This window comes from Apteryx mantelli, chromosome 19 (genome assembly GCF_036417845.1).
Source record: "Apteryx mantelli isolate bAptMan1 chromosome 19, bAptMan1.hap1, whole genome shotgun sequence".
In the NCBI taxonomy this organism is placed as follows: Eukaryota; Metazoa; Chordata; class Aves; order Apterygiformes; family Apterygidae; genus Apteryx; species Apteryx mantelli.
In genome coordinates, this window is record NC_089996.1 from 16,159,854 (window position 1) to 16,184,073 (window position 24,220).

At 50.1% G+C, this 24,220-nt stretch overlaps 2 protein-coding genes across 5 annotated transcripts; one reads left to right on the forward strand and one right to left on the reverse strand.

The window, feature by feature from the left end:
* Positions 1-4,504: 4,504 nt before the first annotated feature.
* On the forward strand, positions 4,505-15,273 carry COG1 (component of oligomeric golgi complex 1). 2 transcript variants are annotated; one of them, XM_067308577.1, is made up of 14 exons: positions 4,505-4,774; positions 5,435-5,688; positions 5,910-6,091; positions 6,491-6,661; positions 6,774-6,927; positions 7,952-8,162; positions 8,459-9,247; positions 9,587-9,733; positions 10,876-11,037; positions 11,388-11,515; positions 12,205-12,313; positions 12,822-12,931; positions 13,039-13,114; positions 14,555-15,273. In XM_067308577.1, the coding sequence occupies exons 1-14, from the start codon at positions 4,517-4,519 to the stop codon at positions 14,693-14,695; spliced, it is 2,892 nt and encodes a 963-aa protein (XP_067164678.1). In that variant the 5' UTR covers positions 4,505-4,516; the 3' UTR covers positions 14,696-15,273. The 2 variants fall into 2 exon arrangements, with proteins under 2 accessions (XP_067164678.1, XP_067164679.1); XM_067308578.1 differs by having other exon boundaries at positions 5,444-5,688.
* A 78-nt stretch (positions 15,274-15,351) lies between these two features.
* Positions 15,352-24,080, reverse strand: VCF1 (VCP nuclear cofactor family member 1). 3 transcript variants are annotated; one of them, XM_067308579.1, is made up of 5 exons: positions 23,878-24,080; positions 22,168-22,264; positions 18,066-18,107; positions 17,713-17,775; positions 15,352-16,003 (listed from the first exon to the last, which is right to left on the reverse strand). In XM_067308579.1, exons 1-5 carry the CDS (start codon positions 23,922-23,924, stop codon positions 15,761-15,763), a joined length of 492 nt encoding a protein of 163 aa, XP_067164680.1. In that variant the 5' UTR covers positions 23,925-24,080; the 3' UTR covers positions 15,352-15,760. The 3 variants fall into 3 exon arrangements, with proteins under 3 accessions (XP_067164680.1, XP_067164682.1, XP_067164683.1); XM_067308581.1 differs by lacking the exon at positions 18,066-18,107; XM_067308582.1 differs by lacking the exon at positions 17,713-17,775.
* Positions 24,081-24,220: the final 140 nt, after the last annotated feature.

Below are 24,220 nucleotides of genomic sequence, written 5' to 3' on the forward strand. Positions count from 1 at the left end.
CATTGCAGAGCAAACAGGCTGATCCTGCCAGTGCTGGAGCGGCTCCGGCGCTGCTTCACACGCAGGCTGCTCCCGGGCTCGGCAGGATTAATTACAGCTGCCGCCTGCCCTGGCTGGAGCTGCAGAAGCAGATTTATCACGAGCGGGAGGTGATGGGAGGCGGAGGGAGGCGCGTGCCCTGCAAAGCTCCCCTTCCCACCGGGAGCCTGGGCTCAGCCCCGCGCGGAGCCGCCCCGCAGAGGGGCACACGGGGCTGTTCGCTTTGCGCGGTGGTGGCCGGGCTGCGGCACGGGCGCACAGCCCGGCTGCACCGGCTCTGACGGGTCACTCTCATGGGACGCTGCCTGTCCCAGCGCCTGCCGAATGGACCCGGCGCAGGAGCATCCTCCGCCCTCATGGGCCGGGGCACGAAACCCGGCGGTGCCAAGCGTCGCCCAGGGTGGCCGGCACGCTTCGGACTGTGCCTACCTCAGCCGTGCCTGGCTCCCGGCACTGCGGCGGCCAGCTCCCCGCCGGCGTTTGGTACCCGAATCCTGCTCTGAGGGGCAGGAAGAGGTTGGGTTTGGACCTAGAGCTTCCCTGTCGCATCCCTGCAGCTCCCTGCATCAGCACCAAGAGCCTGGGACTGAGAGCAGGGCAAAGCTTCGCTGCTTTAAAATAATGATCCCTCCTAACGAGCTGCACTGTTCTGCCTCTGGATGGCTTTCCCAGCTGTCCTGGATGGGAAGAGCCCAGCCTTGGACGGAGACTTCCCTCCCGAGCCTGCTCCCACACGGATCGCGCTTGTGTCCCAAACCATCGCTGGCAGGACATGGGCTTCGACTCGCGAGAGGTCCCTGCAGTGCTGGGACATGCCAGTGGGCATCTCCGCTGGGGCGCCCGGAGCTGCTCCCAGCGGGGGAATCGCCGCCGAGTCACCGGCGAACGGCACGTCAGACCCCAGACCCAGCCTTCGCGGTGCTCGGTCCGACGGGACGCAGCCCGGGGCCACGCTCTGCCCTCCCTGCCAGCCGCGGACCCCAGCCCCAAGCGCATCCCGTGCCGGATTGCAGCCGGCTCCCTGCTTGCTCCCGGGCCAGGACTGCAGGGAGCCGGCCCTCCCAGCTCGCACGCGCACGAGGACGGACAGGCGCCGGCCGCGGTTCGGGGGAACCTGCCTAGCTCCGTGACCCGACCAGAGGAGAGGAGGGATGCAAAGCCCCAGGCGCCCCAGCGCTCCCGCCGCGCGGCCAGCAGGAGGGAAGGGGTGGGCGTTTGTACATATGTGTATATACCGGACATGCCTCCGGGGGGGTCGGCATCACTGACACTGCAGAGACAGTCCGCACCCCTCCGTTTGCCCCTTCCCGTGCGCGCACAGATGCCGGAGGCTCCCCTCGGGGAGCGGGAAAAACGCGGGAGTTGCACCCGCGTTTGCAGGCAGCCCCGGCGCTTTTGCAGGGCAGCAGAAGAGCGTCAGCCCCGGCTCGGTGGGGAAGGGGCCGTGCGCCGAGCCGGGGCTCGAGCAACCGGGGAATCTCCCCCCGCTCAGCAGCACCGTGCCGCGCGCCCACGTCTTGTACATACGCCGCGCTGTAGCTATATCCATGTTCTCTATCGTGTGCGTGGGTCTGGTGTAAGACACATTGTGACTGCAACATCGCGGAGGGTGTTTCTTTGCTTTTCGTCTTTCTTTTCCCCTTCGCGCTATGCCGTTTCTCGGTGTCTGGATGCGGAGCTGAGCCTTCCTGCAGGGACGGCTCCCGACTGTAGCTGCTGTATCGCGGGAAGGGAAAAGCTGGCTGGGGGTGCAGGGGTGGGGGGTGCAGTAAAAGAGCTTTCCTACAATTTCTGGCTTTCTGTGCCTGTGTCAGAGCCGGTGAGAGCAGCAGAGGGAGGAGCAGGCTTGGATTCCCCCCAGGGAGGGGAAAAGGCACCAGCCGCAGAGCCTGACCAAGGGGCAACTCAAACTCGGTCCCTCCCCCCATAAATCACTTACTCTTTGCATCTGCCTGGCTGCTAGTGAGAGTAACACACCTGGTCTGCATCCGCGGGGCGGTCTCAGCCCTGGAGGGTCCGCGCAGAAGTGCCGTGTTTGCCCGGAGGTTGCTCCCGGGGCGGCATGAACTTGGGGCGCTGCGGCACGGACACGTCTGTGCCAGCGGCGGCCGCTCAACTAGATGGATCGCAGCTGGAGGAAGCGCGACCGCAAATAGCTCCTTGGGGACAAAAGCAGAGCAGAACAAGTACAAAGAGACTGCAGAAACTCTCCATCTGAAATGCCAAAGGGGATACGTCTGTGGTTTCGAGACGGCAACAGCATCTCTGTGCTAGTTTTGAAGTGAACAGAACATGCCTGAATCTCCCTCCCTCCGGCATGTGGAGAGGTTGGGAGAAAGACAGCAGGGTTTCTAGGCGTAAGTTCCAGGAAGAGTATTGCAATGGAAGTGATTTGATTCCAGGAACACGTGAGATTTCCCAGAGGCTCTTCAGGGACCGGCTCTTTCAATGCATAGATATTAGATGGGATCTGAGGTCATTACTAGAAAAGAAACCTGAGCACGTGCATGCACATGCCTGCAAGCCCTCCCAGGTGCTTTTGTTCAAGCAGCCCTTCTTTGAGTAGCCCCGAGAAGCTCATGGTCCCTAGCGAGGGCCTAGGCCAGCGCGGGGACCTGCAGTCTTGCACGCTCATGCGAGAGGGAACTGCTGCGGTGGGTGTCTGCTGCGGTCTGGGCAGGCTCACTTATCCCGACTGAAGCCGGGCTGCAGCGCAGAGAGAGCGGGCTTGCAAGCGTGGAGCAGCTCCTCCAATGTCACGGGCTGCGACAGCTTTTCCCCTACCGATGCCTGTAAATTGCAGTCACCAGAGATTTAATCTGCTGGCGAAAACGGTGTGTGTGTGGGGAGGGGGGTGCGCGTGCAAATGTGCGTGCATGCACGAGCACGTGTGCTGTAGAGAAGAGGTGTATTACCAAGGAAACAGATGTTTACTGCAGATGTAAAGAAAGCAGCTCCTATATAACTCCTCTGCAAGCAGGAGTGCTGACCAGCCGCACAGGTCAGCTTTGCTACCAGCCATTCCCAGGTGAATAAACCCCTTCATTCCAAAACAGCTATGATTTTTTTTTGCCCAATTTTCAACACAAACAGGGTTTTATGGGATTTGGAAACAAATTCTACCAAAGCTACCCGTGTCGACGGCACTTCTGCCAGGACGACGCTCTCGGGCGTCTCCCGTGGAGCTGGATGCTCTTCTGACATGCCAGGCAAAGGCGAATTGCAGTGTGCTGCAGCCCTGCGCCTTCAGATCTTTTCCTTGCAAATGAAAAGCGTGCAGCTAAGACAAGATCTGCCTCATTGAACAAGCATTTGTAGGAAAGCAATTTCCACGCCTGTTGCTGCAGTGTATTACAGCTGGCTGAGTCAGCTGTCAACCAAACAGGTACATTTATATATAACTATACACACACACACGTACGCACATACGCGAATAGATGTCTCTGTACTGAGTCTTTACAAGAAGGTGGATACAAGAAAGTCAATAACCGCTCTGGGAAAGATCTTGCAAACTCGAAAAAACAGAGTGTGACGATTTCGTTTTGCCTCCACAGGCTGACAACATCTGACATGATGTAAAGCATATATACACTTTGAGTCGGAGCTACACAGAAGAGAGGAGGTGGGCTTTTTGTTTCCAGCAGGTACATCCCAGCTGTGCCCCCCCCCCCAAACACACAAGCGTTTTGAGTCAGCACAGTTTTGCTAGCTCACGAGCAAGAGGAGCATTATTATTGTTTAAACCGCTGGCGGTGACCGCTTCCCCGCAGTGATGGTAAACTGGAAAAACTCCTGGTGTGTGCAGCACAGGGCTCCCCAAAACTGCAAGCCCTTGCTTTCCTCCTTTTGGAAATAACCCACCAAAAAAAGGCTACAGCCTGTCAGAAGGATAAATCTTTAGTGGACGGCGCACGAGCGCAGGGCGATGCAGCGTATGGCTGTCTCCCTCTAGCGCCGCCTCTGCAGCCGCAGCAGCCTGCTGCCCGGCCAGAAACTTGGGGTTTCTCACAAAAGGCGCAGCCCGGTCTGCGCAGAGACACGAGAGGTGGTTTTCAGGGGGGGGCCCACGCGGCGCCTGGGGCCTGCTGGCGGGCAGCGCCCCCGCGGCAGGCCGGGCTCTGCCCCGCTCCCTTCGGGACACGGCCGGTCCCTCTGGGATAGCCCGGCACAGGCGGGCAGGTGGGACGCGCTGCGCCAGCCTGCTCCAAGCGGAGTTTTCCCTCAGGGCTCCGGGCCCGGGCACCGGCCTCTCGCCGCCCCGGGCTCGCCCCGCCGGCAGCCGCGGCTGGGCCCCGCCGGCCGCGCTGCCATGGCAACGGGGCCAGGCCGGGCTCTGCCCGGCACAAACATGGCGGCGCTCGAGCTCGCGCTGACGCCCCGTCGCCCCTCCCTGCCCGCCCCAAAGATGGCGGCGGCCACGTCACTGCCGCCCCGGCCGCGGGTGACGGCGGCGGCCATGGCGGCGGCGGCAGCGGCCATGGCGGCGCGGGGCGCCGAGGCCGAGGCGCTCTTCGAGGCGCACACGGCGGCCGAGCTGCGCGCCGTGGAGCGGCGGCTGCGCGCCGGCATCGAGCAGAAGCGGGAGGAGCTGCGGCAGATGGTGGGCGAGCGCTACCGGGACCTCATCGAGGCGGCCGACACTATCGCCGAGATGCGCCTCAGCGCCGAGAGCCTCCTGGGCGCCGTGCGGGGGCTGCAGCGGGGCGGCGCGGGCCGGGCCGGACCGCCGGCGCCGGTGAGACACCCCGGGGAAGGGGAAAACCGGGGGGGACGACGGGGGAACCGGGGAGGGACGGCGGGGGCACCGGGCACCCCAAGGAGTGGGGCACCGGAGGGACGGGGGTGATCGGGAGGCCTGGGGAGGGACAGGGGGGGTGACAGGGGGACCGAGTGCCCCGGGGGAGGGGGCCCCGGAGGGTGACAGGGGACCTGGAGGCCCAGGAGGAACCGGGCACCCCAGGGAAGGGAGCCCCAGAGGGACAAGGGGGTGCTGAGGGGACTGGGGGCTCCAGAGGGATGGGGGGTGATGGGGGGGGTTGAATGCCCCGGGTGAGGGGGGGCCCAGAGGGCCAGGGGTGACAAGGGGACCAGGAGGCCCAGGGGGGTGATGGGGGGACTGGGGGCTCCAGGGAAGGGGGCCTCAGAGGGATGGGGGGGTGATGGGGGGAGGTCGGAGTGCCCCGGGTGAGGGGGTGCCCGGAGGGTCAGGGGTGACAGGGGGACCAGGGGAGTGATGGGGGGGACCAGGCACCCCAGGGAAGGGGGCCCCAGAGGGACAGGGGGGTGCTGGGGGGACTCGGTGTCCCAGGGAAGGGGGTCCCAGAGGGATGGGGGGTGACGGGGACCAGGCGCCCTGGGGTGCAGCCGTGGCAGCAGCGGGGCCTTCCCTGACCAGGCTGCCCAGGCGCCGCAGCCAGCGCAGGAGCGGTTCTACCGCACCGCGGCGCAGATCAAGCTGTTGCTGGAAATCCCAGAGAAGGTGTGGAGCGCCATGGAGGCCTCGCAGTACCTGCACGCCACCCGCCTCTACCTGCTCTGCTGCCACCTCCATGGGCTCCTGCAGCTCGAGCCTGGCAGCTCCCGATACAGCCCCATCCTCGCCCGCTTCCCCATCCTCGTCCGGCAAGTTGCTGCCGCCAGCCACTTCAGGTGAGCAGCCCGGTGCCAGCCCACCCCGCAATCTGCTGCCCTTCAATGGCTCCGAGCAGGGAAGAGATGGGCGACCCCCTTCCTCCTTCCCTGCTCGTCCTTGACCCACGGCTGCCTCTCCCCAGCTTGGCTAACAGTGAGCCCAGAGCTGAATACCTCAGTCAAACACTGAACTACTTCCCTCCAGTGCATGGTGACTGCCTGGCTCATTTCCTTGCTAGATCCACCATCCTGCAGGAGAGCAAATCCCTGCTGAAGTGCCGGGCCGTGTCAGACCAGGCGGTGGCAGAAGCACTGTGCTCCATCATGCTCCTGGAGGACAGCTCTCCACGCCAGGCCTTGGCAGACTTCCTTTTGGCGAGGAAGTCGGCTATCCAGCAGCTTCTCAACCAGCCACATCATGGTCAGTATGGCTGGATCGCCTCCTTTCTTAATTCTGGGTAACCCCCTTTGCTTTATCTCCTGCTTGCCCTTCTTGCACTGCAGCACGCAGGCAGAAGATCTGGGGACGTTAGTCCTGTAAAGCTCACGATGGCAGGGGCACAGCCACTGCGCACTACTGCAGTGTTATAGCTGACAACGCTGGCAGCGTTTTGCCGCAATGCTGAATTAAGTGTACAGGGGCCCACGCCAAGCCCATCTTTAACTGGGGAAGCAGGTGATGCACAGAGCCGAGTCCTGTGCCCTGCAGCCCTTCGCTGGAAACGTTTCCCTAGAATCACAGGCCTGCCTGCCTTGAAACCCAGGGCTGGTCACGTCTCTGTCAAAGGGGCTGCCTTTACTGAAAGGCATTTCTTTGCAGGTGCAGGTATAAAAGCTCAAGTGTGTTCACTGATGGAGCTGCTAACCACTACCCTGTACCAGGCTCACGCTCTCTTTTACACGATGCCTGAAGGGGCACCCTCAGATCCAGCCCTGGCTTGTGGCTTGCTCTTCTCGACACTGGAGAGCACCACAGGCCAGCACCCAGCAGGTGAGCGCCCGGCCAGCAGGCAGCTCTGGCTTACAGCTCTGGCCGTCTGGGTTTGTGGGGCAGGAGGCTGCCGCTGCGCTGGGCTGATTTCCCCCATCCGGTGTGCTTCCAGGGGGAGGTGGGGTTCTGGAGGACGAGGTGAAGCTGAGCAGCTGGTTCAGATACCTCCCGGCATCCGTGGTGGAGTTCCAGCCGGCCCTCCGGACCCTGGCACACCCCATCAGCCAGGACTACCTCAGAGATACGCTGCAGAAGTGGATCACCATGTGAGTGTGGCAGCACCTCTGTGCCACTGGAAACCACGGGCAGTGGCCTCCTTTGTAGGACTTCCCAGACACCACAAAGTCTCTGTGCCAAAGCAGCAGCACAAAACAAACCCAAGGTCACTTGCTGACTCCAGACAGGCGGTGCCTTCTGCTGGCTCCCTGTCCACCATCCCCCTCTCCCCTGCAATTAAACAACTAGAAACAGCATAGGGCTGTCCTGAAAGCCAGGCTGTAACACTCCAATATAACAGACCACACAAACTCACCCAGGGCTGCGTAGCGGTATTTGTTTAGAGTTCCTGCATGCTGCAGTAACCCACCAGCAAACAAGCACAGAGAATAAATGAGAAGGAAACCCCTTACCTGGCTCTTCCAGGTCCAGCACCTCTTTCCTCCTCACTGCCCTTCTCCAGACTGTGGGAGATGCAGCCAGACCCCTTTATAGACCTCCCAGCTCCACCCCTTCCCACTGTGCTTTGCCCTCTGAAGGGGAACAGTCTGGCAGCCCTTCCTCCCCCCTTAACAGCCTTGTCAGTCACTTGTCAGTCCTGTATCGTTATCCTGTGGAGCTGCTGCCAGGGTGGCCAGCTGGTCCCTGCAGTCAGCTGCAGCGTGCCATGGTGCGTGGCCATGGGATGTTTCCCCAGCAATGCATCCCATAGCGCCCTGCGTGTTCTCCCTGCCTGTCCGTGCTGGCTGGCAACGGGGGAGCAGTTAGTGTAGCAGGGGCAGCGTTCCTGGGGTGCTGGTGCAGTGTTGCAGCAGTGCTCCCAGCTTGGATACCCGTCACAGCCCTGGGTTCCTGCTGGAGGGTACGTGGCATTCCTGCTAGGCCCTGGTGTGGGATCCAGGGTGCAGCTGCCAGACTCACCGAGAGGAAAGGGCACCCTCAGTAGGTGTTTCTCCCAGGTAGAGCCTCTTACTGAAATGTTAAGAATTTCCCCACCTTGTAGCAGACATTCTCTCCTACCTTCCCTGGGGCTGTGACTGAGCAAGTCAGACTGAAGTGAAACATTGCCTTCAGGTGTAATGACGACATCAAGGCTGGAATCACCAACCTGTTAGTCTATGTGAAGAGCTTGAAAGGCCTTGCTGGGATCCGCGATGCAGTGTGGGAGCTGCTCACAAGCGAGTCCGTGAGCCAGCACTGGGACACTGTATGCCGTCACCTTTTGGACAAACCTGCTTCCTTCTGGGAGGACTTGCTGCAGCAGCTGTTCCTGGACAGGTTACAGGTGGGTGCTCCACACCAGCCACCCCTCGGGTTTCCCTTGAGCGAAGCTTTGTTGCCTGCGTGGCAGCCAAGCTGCCTCAGCAGAGCTGGCTGGGGCATGGTTCTGGGCTAAGCCTCATGCACAAAGTTTGGGGCAGCTGGCAATTCATGGAGAACCTGGGAACTTTGCTGTGTCCCTTTGATTATTTAGGACTGTCCGTTGCTGCCTGTGAGCCAGCCCTAATTGCATACCTAAATAGTGATAGGGTAGCAGGAAGCACTAATAAAGGGTGTTTTTTCCCCCTCATTCTCTTCCAGACACTGACTAAAGAAGGATTTGACTCCATCTCAAGCAGCTCCAAACAGCTTCTCATCTTAGCCCTACAAGAACTTGAAAGCAAGTCCAGCACCTCTGTCCCTAGCAAACACATCCAGTTTGAACACGATGTGGCCCTATTTCTGTGGTCAGAGAGCTCTAGTGACCTGCCTTCAGATGCCGCTTGGGTCAACGTGGCAAACCGCAGCCAGTTCACCAAGAGTGGCCTATCCATGAAAGCACAGGTGCTCACTCCCTGTGTGCAGAGCTTCTGCTCAGCTCTCGACTCAAAACTGAAGGCCAAGTTGGATGACCTTCTGTCCTACCTTCCCTCAGACTCCTCACCTGCCAAGGAGGCAGCTCCCGCGGTGCTGTCTCGCTCTGCTTTCGACCGATACGCCGATGCCAGCACCGTGGAGGGGCTGCTCCGCGACCATTGCATCGCCTGCATCCACTATGTGCTGGGCTGCGTGCGCGAAGAGCTCCAGAGCGCCCAGAGCCTGCTGAGAGAGCAGGCAGACGCTCCCAGCGATACCAAACTCAATGCTGTCCTCTTCATGGCAAGACTCTGCCAGTCCCTGAGCGAGCTGTGCCCTCACCTGAAGCAGTGTATCCTGGGCCAGTCGGGCAGCACGGAGACAGCACTGAAGGAAACCCGCTCCACAAAGAAGCTGGGGAAGGGGAAAGCCCAGGAGGTGAATCCTGTGCAGGCCAAGTGGCAGGAAGTGAAGGCAGAGCTTTTGCAGCAGAGCCTGTTTGCTTATCAGATATGGAGCTCGGCTGTCACCAAAGTAAGGGGCTGTTTCTCTCATCACGTGTTTCCTGTGTGGGTTTCTCTCATTCAGCTCCCTGCGGGCAGTGCTGCTGCTCCTTAGCTGGTGCCAGCTCCTGAGAGCTCATCACACTGCCACCACAGGGCTCAATCAACCTGTGGGGAGAGGAGGTAGCTGCAGCTTGGAGGTGGCATCCAGCAGATCCACTGTAAGGGGATGGTCTTCACAAGGTTCACTTGGGGAGGAACGGGATGAGGGAGGTCGGCCTTCACAGGAAGAAATAGGCTGCACGTTTTTTATTACTCACATTAGAACTGTCTCTCCTGTGACTGTGTGCTTTTGTATTCTGTGCTCTAGGCTCTGGTTCAGTGCTTTACCCGCACGTTGCTGTTAGACACAGCAGGCTCCATCTTGGCCACAGCCACCAACTGGGATGAAATTGAAATTCAGGAGGAGACCGAGTCTGGAAACAGTGTAACGTCAAAGATCCGGCTGCCTGTGCAGGTATGAGAAACATCCTCTCCCAGTGCAGACAAACAGTCTGTCAGGAGGAGAAAAGCACTGGTCTCCAAAACCACAGCTTTGTCAAACACTCACCAGCCTGTGTCTTTTGCAAGAGTGACTTCAGGGATGCCTCACTTAAGCAGGCTTCAGCTCCGTATTTAGCAGGTCATTTATCAAGTGGTATCTCTAGACTTAACACTTCCGTGGGTCAGTAGAGAAGCCAGCATCCTTCCCACTGAAAGTCAAGTGTGAAGTCCAAGTGTGCTGACCTGCTGTGGAGTTTGCCTGGTGTTATGACCACAGGGCAAACACTCTCTTGTGTTGTTATTTGTTCTTTGCAGTGCTTATTCTTTAAGGACAGAGGTCAGAGGAAGGAAATTAGACAGTTGCTGCTGCATATTCAAATGAATGAGATTGGCCCAGATCCTATAAAGCTGAGCCAAAGGACTCACATTTGGCTTATACACAGAGGCCTGCAGGAGAGATGATTTCAAGGAAATTCAAAGCACTGAAAGACAGGACCATAAAAGCAGGAGTGTGCAAAACCTGAGAAGAAACCTGAGACCTGCAGATTTCCTTAGGCTCTTGGGGAGGGCAGGAGTGACACTTGCGGTGATAAAGCAGGCGGCAATTTCACAGAGGGAGAGGAGGGCCAAAGCAAGAATGAGTTCAGCGTTTGCTCAGTAAGAGAGGCTGGACAGGGCAACAGTCTCTTGTAGTGACCTTCAGAAGGTGAATTTTGGTGATTCTGAAGGAAAAAGCACCAGGATGAAAGTTCAGGATAGTTTGCAGATAAGGGAGAAGGGCAAGGGAGTAAACAATGAACCCAAATAACGTGCTGGCATCAACAGTGATAGAAAAAAGGCAGAAAGAGCAGTTCCGTTTTGACCACATTCAGCTGAAGACTTCCTCTTGAAAGTACTTGTGTGACTTTTAGGACCACTATAACCAAATCTCTGGTCTACCAGTAGATGAAATCTTATGAAAGATTGGAGCCAGGCTATGGGGGCAGGTAGATCTCAGTGGTAGAGATCTGAGGTTGCTGAGGAAGCAGGACAACCAAAAGGAAGTTGTCCCCTTGATAAAGCTGATGTAGCTTACACACCACATGAAAATAATACTTTCCTAACTTTTTTAAACAGCCATCCTGGTACGTTCAGTGCCTCCTCTTCAGTCTGTGCCAAGAGGTGAACCGCGTTGGAGGTCACACTCTTCCAAAAGTCACCTTGCAGGAGCTGCTGAAGACGTGCATGGCGGAAGTGCTTGCTGCCTATGAAAAGCTTTTGGAAAAGAAGCAGGAGAAGGTATGTGAGTACGATCAGCTTGCTCACAGTGCTGCCCTTGCTGGAGTTAGCGTGGGACGAGAGGGTTGCTGGATCATGTGGCAATAACGTATGCTCCCGTCCGGTGGAACAGAAACCGTCCACCAGTGAAAGTTAGAAAGGGTGACTGCATCCCTTTTCACCACCACCTCCCAAAAAAGATGAGGCAACAAGTGGATCCGACACCAGATTGCCTGCTCTGAATGGTTTAGCTGGGTTGGTTGATTCTTGATGCCAGCACTGTTAAATGTTTAGCCTACAGCAGTCCTTTGAAAGCCCTGTTTACAATGTGAGTCAAGACAGCTTTTTTTTTTTGACTGTCCTATTTGCAGAAAGAAGGCACCTTCCCCATGACCCAGAACAGAGCTTTGCAGTTACTCTATGATCTGCGGTACCTGAATATCATCTTGACGGCAAAGAGCGAGGAAGCAAAAGCCAGCAGGATCAAGCATGACTCTGGGTGCAGTATAGTTGTGGGATTCAGATCCCAGCAGTAGCTTGTTGGGCCCCCAAACTGTTTAAACTTACCAGCAGTCAGGAGAGTATCCACAGAAGTGGTGTCTTTAGGCCAAGCAGAACATCCTGAAGAGCAGCGCAGACACTCCTCTTTGTGCACTGCCCTGGGAACAGGTCTGTCCTGTAGTTGGAGAGCTTTGTTCTCCGACTCCCTTCACTGACACTAAGCTCATCCTCAAAATGTAGAAGGAGAGATGGGATTCTGAGGCTGACAGCTCGGAAACAGCAACTGGTCCCCCCTGCTTGCGTATACAGCATGTCTGTGTGGCAGCAGGGGTACCTTCAGAGAAAGCTCCTGGAGAGAATAGTTAGGCTCCCACCCAAGAGTCTAAAACTTGTCTATGTTCCAGTCTTGAGACTGAGGCATCTTTCTTTCTGTAAGACTTACAGCAGGGTGAATTTTCCTATGCAATAGCAGGCTTTGTAGATTGTATTTGTAATAGCTGGAAGCCATTCAAACAGCTACTGTTCTGCTAGGCAATTTCTGTTTTGCTTAAGTCACCTCTTAGGGGTAAGTCCTTCAAGGTTTCAGAGGGATGAATGAAACTACCTTGCCCTCATCAGCAGCCATTCTTCCTGTATCCTGCTCCTCTAAGATGTAACACTGACAGGACTCTTCTGCTCTGGTTGTAGGATTGAGAAGGTGATTGACTTCCTGGAGGGACACATAGATCCGTTTGACTTGGATGTTTTTACTCCACACTTAAATAGCAACCTTAATCGCCTGGTTCAACGAACCTCTGTAAGTTCAGGAAAAGGAAAGAATGCATCAGGAAGCAATGTTGCAAAACAAGTTCGCTGCGCTCTACAAGGGCAGCTTTGGTGGGTTTATAAACTGCTTAATACCCAAAGATAACTACTGGCACTTACTCAGGAACGCGAAGAGTATTTAAAGCCAGCTGAAGAGTAGCTTGCTGGGCTGGCTAGATAACACATAATCATGCATGGAATTGGCTCAACTTTATCTAACAGGCTTCAGTGGAGCCTGTGTGATACTAATTGGGTTAAGTAGTACTGAAATAGGCCTAGAATTCAACTATGATAATAGCTAGCAGCACCAATTAAAAGCAAGAGTTAAAGAGGGTGAAGAGAGAGACTTAATATTCAAACTTGAAACTTGGATAATTAAGCAACTAACCACAAGTATTCTGGAATGTTGCCAAAAATACAGTAGACTGTGAGTGTGTGCCATTCATGTGATCAGCTCCACAGATGCCCCCAAACACTAGCAGCTACTTCATGTCTTCTAGGTTCTCTTTGGCTTGTTAACTGGGACGGAGAACCAATACACTAGTAGGAGCAGCGCTCTGAGCTCCCAGGAGCTTCATAATATCTTGCCATTAGCATCCAGTCAGATCAGGTAAGTTATTCAAGTGTGCTGTGCATTTTCACATCTCTTTAGGAAACACTTCTAAAAACTGTTGCTTCCGTGCTACTAATTGCATTTTTTTATTCCATTTCTTTAAGATTTGGACTTCTGCCGCTAAGTATGTCCAGCTCACGAAAGACCAAATCTGCTACCAGAAACACAGAAAGAGTTCAGGTTGGTAAAATAAAACCATATTAACTTTCTGCCAGTGCTCATTCTCCCACCTACACTGTAACTTGCAGGGAAAGAAGAAAGTAGCCAAACATAGTAATATTTAACCTGTTTTTTATTTTCTGTAAAATGAGAAAACCATTATGGCAACACAGCAGGAGATGGTTTGGATTTCCCCTTGCCCCTCAAAAAAACTGACGCCTGGATTTTTTTTGGCGCACTGCTCTGCAATAAAACATAGGCAATAACCACCATGAAAATGCAGTGAAAACTTATACAGATGAGGCATTTTGAGATCAATGCATAAAAGACTTGGTTCATTTAAGAATGGCTGCAAGAAATGTTGAAGGATACTGTCTAATTATTTGAACTCCCTTCCAGTATGATGCTGACCTTTAACTCCTGATGAAGTCTCGCTTGGGTATTTAAGCCTGTGTGAATTGAGTGGCTTGCTTCTCCTGCAAACACTTTGTGTTGTCCAATGTTTGAGTTTTATTAGCAGACAACTATCGCGTTGCTACATGTTTCCCACAGTTTGAAATATCTGTTTAGATGGAGCTCCCCATGCTGAGGGCAGAGAGCCAAGGAATACCTCACTGTTACAGGAAACAGTATTTAGCAATCTGTTTCCTTTAGCCATTATTAACTTGGTATCTATCTATGGTGATGTCCTTTCAACTGGGACAGAAGTGTAAAGATCTGATTTTTATCGGAGCAGAGAGTGTTACCTGAGATGCTAACTTTACTCTGCCACTCTTGTTCTCCATTATTCAGAAGCATTAAGAGCTAGACATTGTATAAAGGTTGTATAAAAGCCTGAAGCTTCAAAATGAAGGTATTCTTTACCTCTTACACCTTGGGCATAATAGACTGTAGAAGCATGTAGTCATGTCTGTCTCACTCCTACTGCTCCTCTCTTCTGTTGTGGCAGTAGCAAAGGCTGTGTTGACATATTCTGCACTGGCCACACTTCTCTGAATTACTGACAGATGCTTACTTCTTTTATGCTAAAAAGGTTCTGGAGAGGTTAAAGTCCACAGTTACTTAAGAACAGCTCTCTACACAGAGGCTAGAGTTGTACTCTTAGCATTCTGTTATCCCCCTTGCATTGAGAGCAACAGCCTCTTCCCTCCTGCAATACAGAATGATTGTTTTTGAGCACTGAATGACATCCGAGAAGTTAACTGTTGCTAACAACAGCAAGAACTAGGCTTGTACCACTCAGTCGCCGCTGTCCTGCCTGTCACTAACCACCTAGAGCAGCAATAACACAACTTAGTTTGAGGTTCAGGCTCAACATGCCTGAGAACAGCTGTTCTGCCGTAGTCTGTGCCTCCTTGCAGCTACTGTAGGTGAGGATATGAAAACAAAAACAAAAAAAAAAAATCAAAGGTATGCTGTAATAGTTACTGACTCTCTCTTTAAAAAAAATAAAAAATACAGGTTCCACCTCCTGCACTCACAAGAACAGAAGATGAGACATTCCGCCCTGGCTCTTTGTTCAGGCAGCTTGTAATCGAGGAGGAAGACACAGCTGCACCTTCTCTCTTCAAGCTGGGATGGCTTTCAGGCATGACCAAGTGATTCAATCAAAAAAAAAATAAAAATAAAAAACCCACACATTTGTCTATATATTCATCTTCACACTCTCCTCTCAACAGGGTCTGGTAAAACCTCTACTGTTATTATCAGAAGAGGATTGCTTTTCCATCCTTAGCAAGATCATAGTTTGCTACTTAAATCAGACATCAGTCAGGATGGTCTTTGTAATCTGGCTACTGAAACAGAAGTCTATCTACTCTTTCACTTCCTATTCCTTAGGAACTGTTAACCTTAAATTCAAATTAAAGTAGCACACAATTTAATAGAAAACAAAACGTTTCACAGTTAGAAATTTGTGTCTGAGCTACACAGGTCTACTTTCTCCCTGTTCAAAAGCCCCTCTCCAGGCTACTCTATACTTTCCTCAAGAGATCACAACTCTGCTATCTAAAGGACCCCAATGGGCACCCGATATTTTGGCTACAGCTGCCTAAGCTTTCCTGGTTCTAGTTTCACATTTTCTTTTGAATACTGCAGTAGTAAAGATCAAGCAAGATAAGGCTCGTCACACACTAAGCTGGGTAGAAAGTTGCAGCTGGTCCTAAGGATTCCAGTAACAGCAGATATTCTCAGCATCTTTTTAACTCTAAACAATCAGTTAACTAGCATCATGCCTTTAAAAAATTATTTTGCCAAAGAAATTTTTTACTATTTTATTGAAATTAAAAAAGACTTATAAAACTGAAGATGAATGTTTGAAAGAACTTTACATAAAGCAACAAACTGCTAACAAACAGATTAGGCAGTCAACTGGAATTGGACTCATTATGCAACCCTATAATACAGATGTGGATTCCTCAGTCTCACCTTGACACGTACTTTATAACCACCCCAAAAAGAATCCTATAAAAATTGCTTCAAAGCCCCTTTTGCATTGCAATAGTGCAGCAAACCACAAGTAAACAATTTCCTGTTAACCTGTTATTTCAAATATAGACTGAAAAGGCAACAGGCGTTTTGTGCAATTCCATTTTAACAAACTTTAAGTTGAAATATCAAATCTACACAGTGCTGTCCCTTCACAGAAGGCAAGGAACTGCTGGTTCATCATGTAGGAGGGCGTCCCCGATTCTGTAAGCTGTGAAAGTGTGCCTCCTTCAGGATCTGGTTGATGTGGAAGTAAGGACCTTGACTTAGTGCAGATTGCTCATGGAAGGACTGAGAGGTGACAGGACTGGATCCTGTAATTATCTGGTTTAAGCTGGTTTCTGGACCACTTGCTCTGTCAGGACTGTTGATGCTACTGCTACTACAACTGCTGCTGCTGCTGCCGCTATCACTGCTGGAGGACTATGAGACACAAAGAGAATGTTAACAGCAAAATGACACACACATTTTTCTCTCCTGTCCACAGTGAAAGACCTCAGTTAAGTAAATTGCCTTTAGAATAAGTCCCTCCCTTTCACATTTTCAGGCTCACATTCAGCCTGATGGACTAAAGTACATCCACCAAGTGTGCTTTCTTGGCATTCATTGCTTCACTTATTTTGCCAACACCTGAAAAGCAACAAGGAGTTGAAGGGATGAACAAGCTTTCACCCTGAGGTTCACTGACCTCCAATATACTGAGTTTCAATCTTTTGGTTTTAGGCCCACCAGTTCTGCCCCCGTGACCCATATTAACACTAGTGAAGTTTGCTGAATCCATCCGAGAATTGGAAAATAAAGAACATTTCTACTGAATTGCATGTGTCAGTAAAGGCAGGCAGGACATTAGAAAAAAGCTGTACTGTTTTTTCACATCAGTTCTGTTCTAGCAGACAGTTTAGGTAAGCACCATGCAAAGCATCTTTCTAGAAGTCATTTTTTCTAAAATGTGAATTGAAGCATCCAAAGCAACAGGCTGTTAAAAATAAATGCAACACAATACCCATTTTAAGTCTTTGAACACCTTGATATACATACAGCTACTATTTTCCCAATAAGTACTGGGACTGAAAGATTAACTTGTAGTTTTCTATATCAATTTACTTGACATTACAGTGAAAGAGTGACAGCCATCAAAATACTTCCATGTGCAGAAAACAGAACTCATGATTTAGCTCACATAAGAGGACAGGGCTCATTCACCAGCATTTAGAAGGATAAACACATTTTATAGTAACAATACTAGAAGAGCACTAAGACATGATTTTCAGTGTTTCAAAGACATAAAACTGTTTACACCATTTTAAGGGCTGCTAAGGAAAGACTTCCATTAGTTACAGCTGAAATATTTCATTACAGTGTGATATGCTGTTCAGAACAATATTAGAAAGATTTAAGTGCTTAAAAATGAGAAAGTGACTACTTCCTCCCATAATGTGTAAATTCAAAAAAGCAGCCAGCATAAATGACAGCAGATAAACATCTTTAAGTATTAAACTAAAACCACAGAAGTCAAAGCTTGGTGGCTGCAGCAGAGGAAGTCAAATTTAAAGAAGTCAACAGTAATTTTAACAGTCTGCACCACATCCAGAAAGCCTCACTTTGGAATAAAATCTGAAGAATGGTGCAAACTGCACCTGGCAGGTCTGTCAACAACCAGCGAGAAAGGCCCAGGAAGCCACTCTGTATAAATATTTGAGATGGACCAAAATGCCAGACTGGAAGTCCCACAGCACTGATTACACAATTGATCATGAGAATTCAACTGTCTAATCAAAAGTAAATGTCCTTTTTTTTTTTTTTTGCTAAGCACCAGAAATGCTTTAGTTCTGTTGTAGTATAGCAAGCCAGAAAACTTTGCTGAGGCTGCAACCATGCTGCATGTTAGATTCAGCTAGCATTAAAGCACAAAAAGAAAAAAAAAGAAAAAGAAAGCAACAGATGTAACTACATGAGCAACCAGCTACTCTTCCTAATACTACTAATACTAGAGAGGGAGAGAACACTAGAAGGACAGAGAAGGGCCACTAAATAATGTATGCTAGACTATCTCATTTTGCATAAAAGCGCAAATATTGAAATGCAGCACTGTTACGCTTAACAAGTTACAGCAGCCTTGGAGAGAAACCCACCGCACAGGACACTTTGTTTCCTTTTAGTCTGTGTTCCTTACTGTTTTTCGTTACAGCCACCTTCTGAAAATCAAGGTAAAAATTGAAATGAGAACCTAGTATTAATTACTACTAAGGTTTCATGTTTTAACAGAACAAACATTTTAGAGCTGTTAGTAATGACTGTTTTCTGCGTCTTTTTTTTTTTTTTTTTTTTTTAAAAAAAACAGAGATTGTGTCCTGGGACGTGCTTCCTGCATCTAAGGCTGTTGACAGATGTGGTTTATCAGACCCTCTTTATTTCCATTTCTCTAATGCAAAAATTCACTAGCACGTGAAACCCATTTATTGCCCAAATCATGTCAAAGACCTACCATTTCCCCAGGCTGTGGTGCACATTCTGTTAGGCATTTGGACTACAATTAGACAAAAAAAGAATCCTTAAAGTCATAATGTCAGCAACGACAGTTATCTACACAATGAAACAATGTTTTAAGTGAAAGGGCAAAGGAAAGCAGCCCAATTAAGGCTTCTAAGTACCTTAAGTATTGAAAGAGCATCTTCAAAGCTTATCTGGCTCATGAACTCTTCTAAACATCACACCGAGTAGTTGCAAAATTTTAAATAATTTCCAAATAAAAGACCAGATAAATGTTTTAACTAATCCACTGATCAGTAATGTAGCATCTCAACCACTAATCACAGGAACTTGAGAAACAGCCATTTAGACCTGGCTACTCTCAAAAGCTTTCAAGATCAGTTTAACTGAGAAGTAATCTGTTTTTAATTAGAATTTAAACCAGCAATACCCTTCCTAACTAGGGTAATATTTGAAGAGAATGACACGGGTGCAATGCTAGACAAAAACTCTGCTTTGAGATAAACAACTTTTGTCCTGCGTCAGTAACCCTCTCCGCTGATTTCTAGGCTCTGGGGAATCTCGTCTTCAGTCAGACTAACAAAAGAGGAACCTTAAGAAATGAGGTTTTACAGAAGAAGGTTATTCAGGAAGGAAAAGAATTAGCCAGAAACTGAAGACTCCCTTCCTTCCCAGGGAAAAACAGTGCAAAGGGCTTTTACTTGGTGATTCTCTGGGTTGTGCAGAGCACAATTGCACATTCTAATAATTCCCCGAGTGGCTGCTTGCAGCAGGCATCTCATGGGATCTGCTACGATTCTACATAACTTCATGTACGAGCAAGCAGATGACTAAGAGGAGGAAGGGCTTTTGCTAAATTTGTAAACAAGCATTAAGGAAGACAACAAAGCTAACCTCTTTGTAAGTGGAGAGGATGGAGTACAGGCTGAACAGGAAATGAGATGGGGTGGAAAGCGCACTGCTTTGCTAGCATTTAGCATTCAGTATAGTCATCTAGCTTTTTCTTTATGTGCATGTTCATGGATTGAACCGCAATGTAGAAGTTCAGTGCCGTCCTTATGGTGGTTTTCATCTACAAGTATGGGAATGGTTTGCTTCAGGAACAGCAGGAATCCCACATCTTTATAAAAATCTGCCAAGAAACAGTGCTAATACTGAAGAGAATCTCAGCCTCCCTCCTGTAAGAGTCAGTCAAAGTCAAGGATGCGGTCTACCCTGAATGAAAGGACAATCCAATGGGAGAAAACAGTGATTCTCTTTTGCAAAAAATCTAGCTCATGTGAGCAGCGTGACTAGAAGCAAACCATGGAGGGATAACATCACAGAACAGCCTACATTTGAACTGCCACTAAGACAAAAAAAATCCCCTCATTTTACATATATTGCTGTCATCTTTGAAGAGAAAGAAAAAAACAGAAAGAGATATTCTGCCATAAACCAAGTTCAGTTTTAGTAACAAAGCTGCCTGATTTTCATACTGAGATTATGTTCTCAATTAAGTCAAGCTGAATATGAATAAAATTGCCAACTTTCAACTGAAGGCAGGCAAAACAAATCGGTACTTTAGCCAACATGTTTCACAAATGGCAGATGTACCTATGCCCTCAAATGAAAAGCAGTTCTTTTCTCATGTACTCTTTAAAGTTATAAAATGCCGCCCCCACCTCCCCCCCCACACACACACTTTTACTCTTATTTCAATATTCTACAGCTGGTGAGGATTTTTAATCTGCAAGAGCTGCCTTTGTAAATGACAAACTACCAGGAAACTAAATAAAAGTGTTACAAATGGCCAACAATTTCAAAGTGACATGAATTGGAAACACTTGTGCACTATAAGCATAAGAATTTCTCCATTTGGCACAGGAATTCCTTAAAGATACATTGGAATAACAGTGATTGAATCTCACAGTTTGAGTTTCTGGGCATGCTCAATTCAGTAATCCAACATTACAAGAAAACAAGCAAATAGAAAAAAAAATAAAGCTCTATTCATCAGTAGAAGACATTGTGAATTTTGTTCCCTAGAGAAAGGGAACATTGATTTTTCTAAGACTCTGTGTCCAGCAAGCACATTCCTCCGATCCAGCATCAACAGTAAGAAATTCTACTTGCCTGCACATCAGGGTTTAATATGTTAAAAACACTTTTACAGCACAGGTGCATGCATGAAGCAGTACTCTTAATGTTAGCTTCAGCAATTCAACTTTGCACTGATTTCGCTGGCGGCATGGCAGGCAGCTCATATCCATGCTGTTCTTGCAGGCAACCCAAACAAATCAGCAGTTAAGGACAGAGTTAAGGTCATTCACTCTTGTGTGGCTACTACAAGACTATTTCCATTTCTGCAGTTTAGCGGCTTTGCCCAGTCAAACGTCAAGTGTTTATATGACAAGCAAAGGTGCTTCTGCCACTCACCATTAAGGTTTTTCCTGATATTCTTAATTTCATTACTCCTACTTCAATCCCTTGTTCCATACTAAATTCTTCCTCCTCCCGCCATAAAGCTTGTTTAGCCATTAACTACTCTACACATGAAGAGGTGTTTAACCTGTTGGACAAGTGATTCAGTGTCAGATGGCAAGCAGCTATTTAATGTTCTACCCGTTATACCCAAGAAGCAAACAACAACTTCATCCCAGCAAGTGTTAGTTCTACCAAAACAGTAATACAGGTACCAGAAACGTAAGACAGTTTTTCTGTCACAGCAGATACCTTCATGATGAACATCTCAACTGTTAGAGCATTTTCCATACAATGTCACTGTCATCAGACACTTCTAAAGGTGCACTAGTTTAAAAAAAAAAAAAAAAAGTATTCCTGACAAAAGGAGTGATGGGATATAGATTTTCATATCATCTTGAATGTAAGTATGCTTTGAAGCCATTATCAAAAGAGAAAAGACAGGTTGCTCAAAGTTATGTAGCCCACAACATTTTGTGCAAGCAAAGTATAGTTAACAGTTCCATATAACTGCAATACTTCATAATTACTCATTGCAACCAGCCTTCAGAGCGAGAGGGCTACACAAAAGAACACTAACCCTATTTTTTAAAAATTTCAAAGAAATATATCTCATTAACTTCCAGGGACACAAACCAGGAAGGAGCCTCCTAACTCCGTGCTCTTTTCATCATCACATTGCAACAGAGACACATTGCTAACTAGAAAGCTGTATAGTGAATTTTCAGATGATTAATACTTGGAACAATTTAGAAAACTGGGCAGCACAGTTTGGAAATCAGCATAAAAAACAAAAACAAAAACAAACTATCAAAGCTAGCAAACTGTACCTTCATAGAGCACCTGCCATATGAGCGACCAATTCTGGACATAACTCAGTGCCCACTTCCATCAGATAGCACTTCCCAATTGACTTCACAATATTCTGGCAATTTAAATAACTACTTATGCTGTAGAACAGCCAGGGAGACCAGAGAGAAAATGATAAGAATTTATCCCAGTCCAACAAAAGATCATAGCAAAGACAAACAGAAACCAGATAGCTTGAGTTCAAGTCCTTCAGCTTTGAATGAGCAAGTCTTGCTTAAACTGCTGAACGTTTTTCAAAGATCAAACAAGTGCTATTGGTTGCAAGGGGCACTTTGTATATCACAGTAGTCAGAGTTCCATTGTAATGGCGAAGTGCATTTTCACTTCCTACTACGTATGTTATTATAAGTAAATACAAAGGTGGAAGAGTATGCAGCCAGGCAAAGTGACCACATGCACTTGTAATCCACTGTTTGGTTCTGGATACATTACACCTGATTTGAGACAGCAAAACTAAAAATGGCAGTAAATGCTTTCCTTGCATAGTCATTTTGGGTACTATACATCAATAGCTGAAATATATTAACAGAACCATTCAAGCAAAAGATAGGCACATTCATTGGAAAACATGCTGATTTCCAAACTATATTTTACAGATTCCAGTCTTTGAAGTACATCACTGAGCTAAGCCTCAGGGCCTCTTATACAATGCAAAACTTGTGTTTTCATTAGCAGCTCTCTGTGAATGAAATCTCATGCAATATTCCAACCATAATTTAAATGCAGCATTAAAAGAAACTCAATTTGCCTGAACAGCCTCTCACCTCAGTGTCCCAAGAGTCCTGAAGGACAGTATTTCTGGTACTACGCTTTGTCTGGGGAATGTGACTGTCATCTTCATTACCATTCCGCCTCCTCTTCCTGAAGAAAATTGTGGTAGAAAGGAGGAAAAAAAAATATATTAGCAGCCCACTGATTTACCTTCTATTTTGTTTTCTAAAAGTGAGTCTGCAATAAAAGTATGAAAAATTGATAAACTAATGAAGGATCCTTCTAAACCTTTAATCTACTGTGGCCTTTCATATTCTCTTTGTAGTTTTCTTTTTACTCTGTAGAGAGCAACTATGACCTTTCTCACAAAGGAGCCAGGATGAAATTTTCATATCACTTTAAGAGACATGGATTCATATCTGCCATCAAAACTAGTGATAAGCATCTTTCTAAGTAAACTCCTTTGACAATTCTCAGCCTTGCCACTGCTCAGTACTCAGACACTTCTAAAAATACACCTTGGGTTTTGAATGACATCTGACTGGCTAAGAAAAGCACTCAGGAAGAGTAGCAGTAACTACATTTTCAATAAATACTCAATTAAGTTCATCTTGTTTACATGAGTCTACAATTAGTGTCTACGATGACTTCCTTCAGTCTCTCAATTCTCACAGCATTTGAAGTCAAGACATTCCTCAACAATGTTATTTTTGCTGGTGAATGAAAGCTTTGCAATTAAGGTGTTGGAAAACACCACCTAAAAGACCAGTCCTTCACTGTTTCGCATGCATTTGCCATCCTCTTATGACATCAGTGCTGCTTCATAGCAGCTTAGAGATAACAGCAAAATTGTTGTAAACTGACATCTCTCAGCATTAGCAGAAGTTTAATAGTAGTATCAAGTCATTTTTCCCCACCATACAAACACCACAGAGCTATGGACTTCAGTGTGTTGGGTACTACACAAAATCTAGAATGGAGCTATTTTGGTTTTTAAAAGTAATATATATATAAACACTAAACTGACTCAAATAAGATATTTACAGCTGGACTTTTGCTTACAGAAAGGCTTCAGCAGCAGCCTCAGCTGCCGGTACTTGGTCAGTGCCTACAGGCCAGGAGCTACCTCCTCCCTCCGCCACCCCTGCAGCGTCCACTACAGCCCTCCAGCCTCTCCCTGTCCTAGGAGCAGGGTTTCCCTCCCTGCTTCCCCCGATTCCACCAATCCCCCCAAGACTTGCAGCCCCCCCCCGGGGGGGGGCCCTTTCTGCCTGCCTGCTAGCCTGCCCTCCCACCCCAAAACCTCCCTGTGGGGCTCCTCTCCCCCCGCAAAATAAGCCCCCCCCAACCCGGGGGCCCTGGCGTCACCTCCCCCCCCCAGTCCGGGGGGGCTTCCCCGCCCCTCCCCCGCGCCCCCAAACCAGTCCCTCCAACCCGAGGCCCTGCCCGCCCCTCCCCCACGCCCCCAAACCGAGCCCCCCCCGCCCGGGGGACCCTGCCCACCCCTCCCTCACGCCTCCCAAACCAAGCCCGCCCCCCAACGCGGGGGGCCTGCCCGCCCCTCCCCCGCGTCCCCCAAATCGAGCCCCCCCCAGCCCAAGGAGCCCTGCCCGCTCCCCCGCAGCCCAGGGAGTCTTCCCGCCCCTCCCCCACGCCCCCAAACCGACCCCCCCCCAGCCCTGGGGCCCTGCCCGCCCCTCCCCCAAGCCGCCGCCTCAGGCGCCGCTCCCCTCCCCCACCGCCGGCTCCTCTCCTCGCCTCACCTCTGCCTCGCTCCGCGCTCGCTCGGCAGCGGCTGCCGGCAGCTCATGGCGAGCTAGACAGGACCGGACCGGACCGGACCGGACCAGGCGAGAGGGAGGAAGGGAAGAAAGGAGGGAAGAAGCCGCCGTAGGTCGCGTCGCGTCGCGGCCCGCCGCCGCCGCTGAGCAGCCGCGTCCCCCCCGCTCGGCTCCCACCGCCGCTTCCGGCGTCCCCGCCTCCTGCGCATGCGCGCCGCCCGCGCCCCTCCGGCCTCCGCGCCGGCGCCCTGCCGGCGGGCCCCACCCCCTCCCGCTGCGTCACCGCGCGCGCGAGTGGGCGGAGCGGGCGCGCATGCGCGCTGCG

What these genes read in the sequence shown, in the direction of transcription:
- COG1 (XM_067308577.1), top strand. Translation starts at nt 4,517, where the DNA reads ATGGCGGCGCGGGGCGCCGAGGCCGAGGCGCTCTTCGAGGCGCACACG. An exon ending in GCTGCCGCCAGCCACTTCAG is followed by an intron (nt 5,689 to 5,909) that starts GTGAGCAGCCCG and finishes TTTCCTTGCTAG; the next exon opens with ATCCACCATCCTGCAGGAGA. An exon ending in CACAGGCCAGCACCCAGCAG is followed by an intron (nt 6,662 to 6,773) that starts GTGAGCGCCCGG and finishes GTGTGCTTCCAG; the next exon opens with GGGGAGGTGGGGTTCTGGAG.
- VCF1 (XM_067308579.1), bottom strand. Translation starts at nt 23,924, where the DNA reads ATGAGCTGCCGGCAGCCGCTGCCGAGCGAGCGCGGAGCGAGGCAGAG. An exon ending in GAGCGCGGAGCGAGGCAGAG is followed by an intron (nt 22,265 to 23,877) that starts GTGAGGCGAGGA and finishes AATTTTCTTCAG; the next exon opens with GAAGAGGAGGCGGAATGGTA. An exon ending in CACCACAGCCTGGGGAAATG is followed by an intron (nt 17,776 to 18,065) that starts GTAGGTCTTTGA and finishes CTTGATTTTCAG; the next exon opens with AAGGTGGCTGTAACGAAAAA.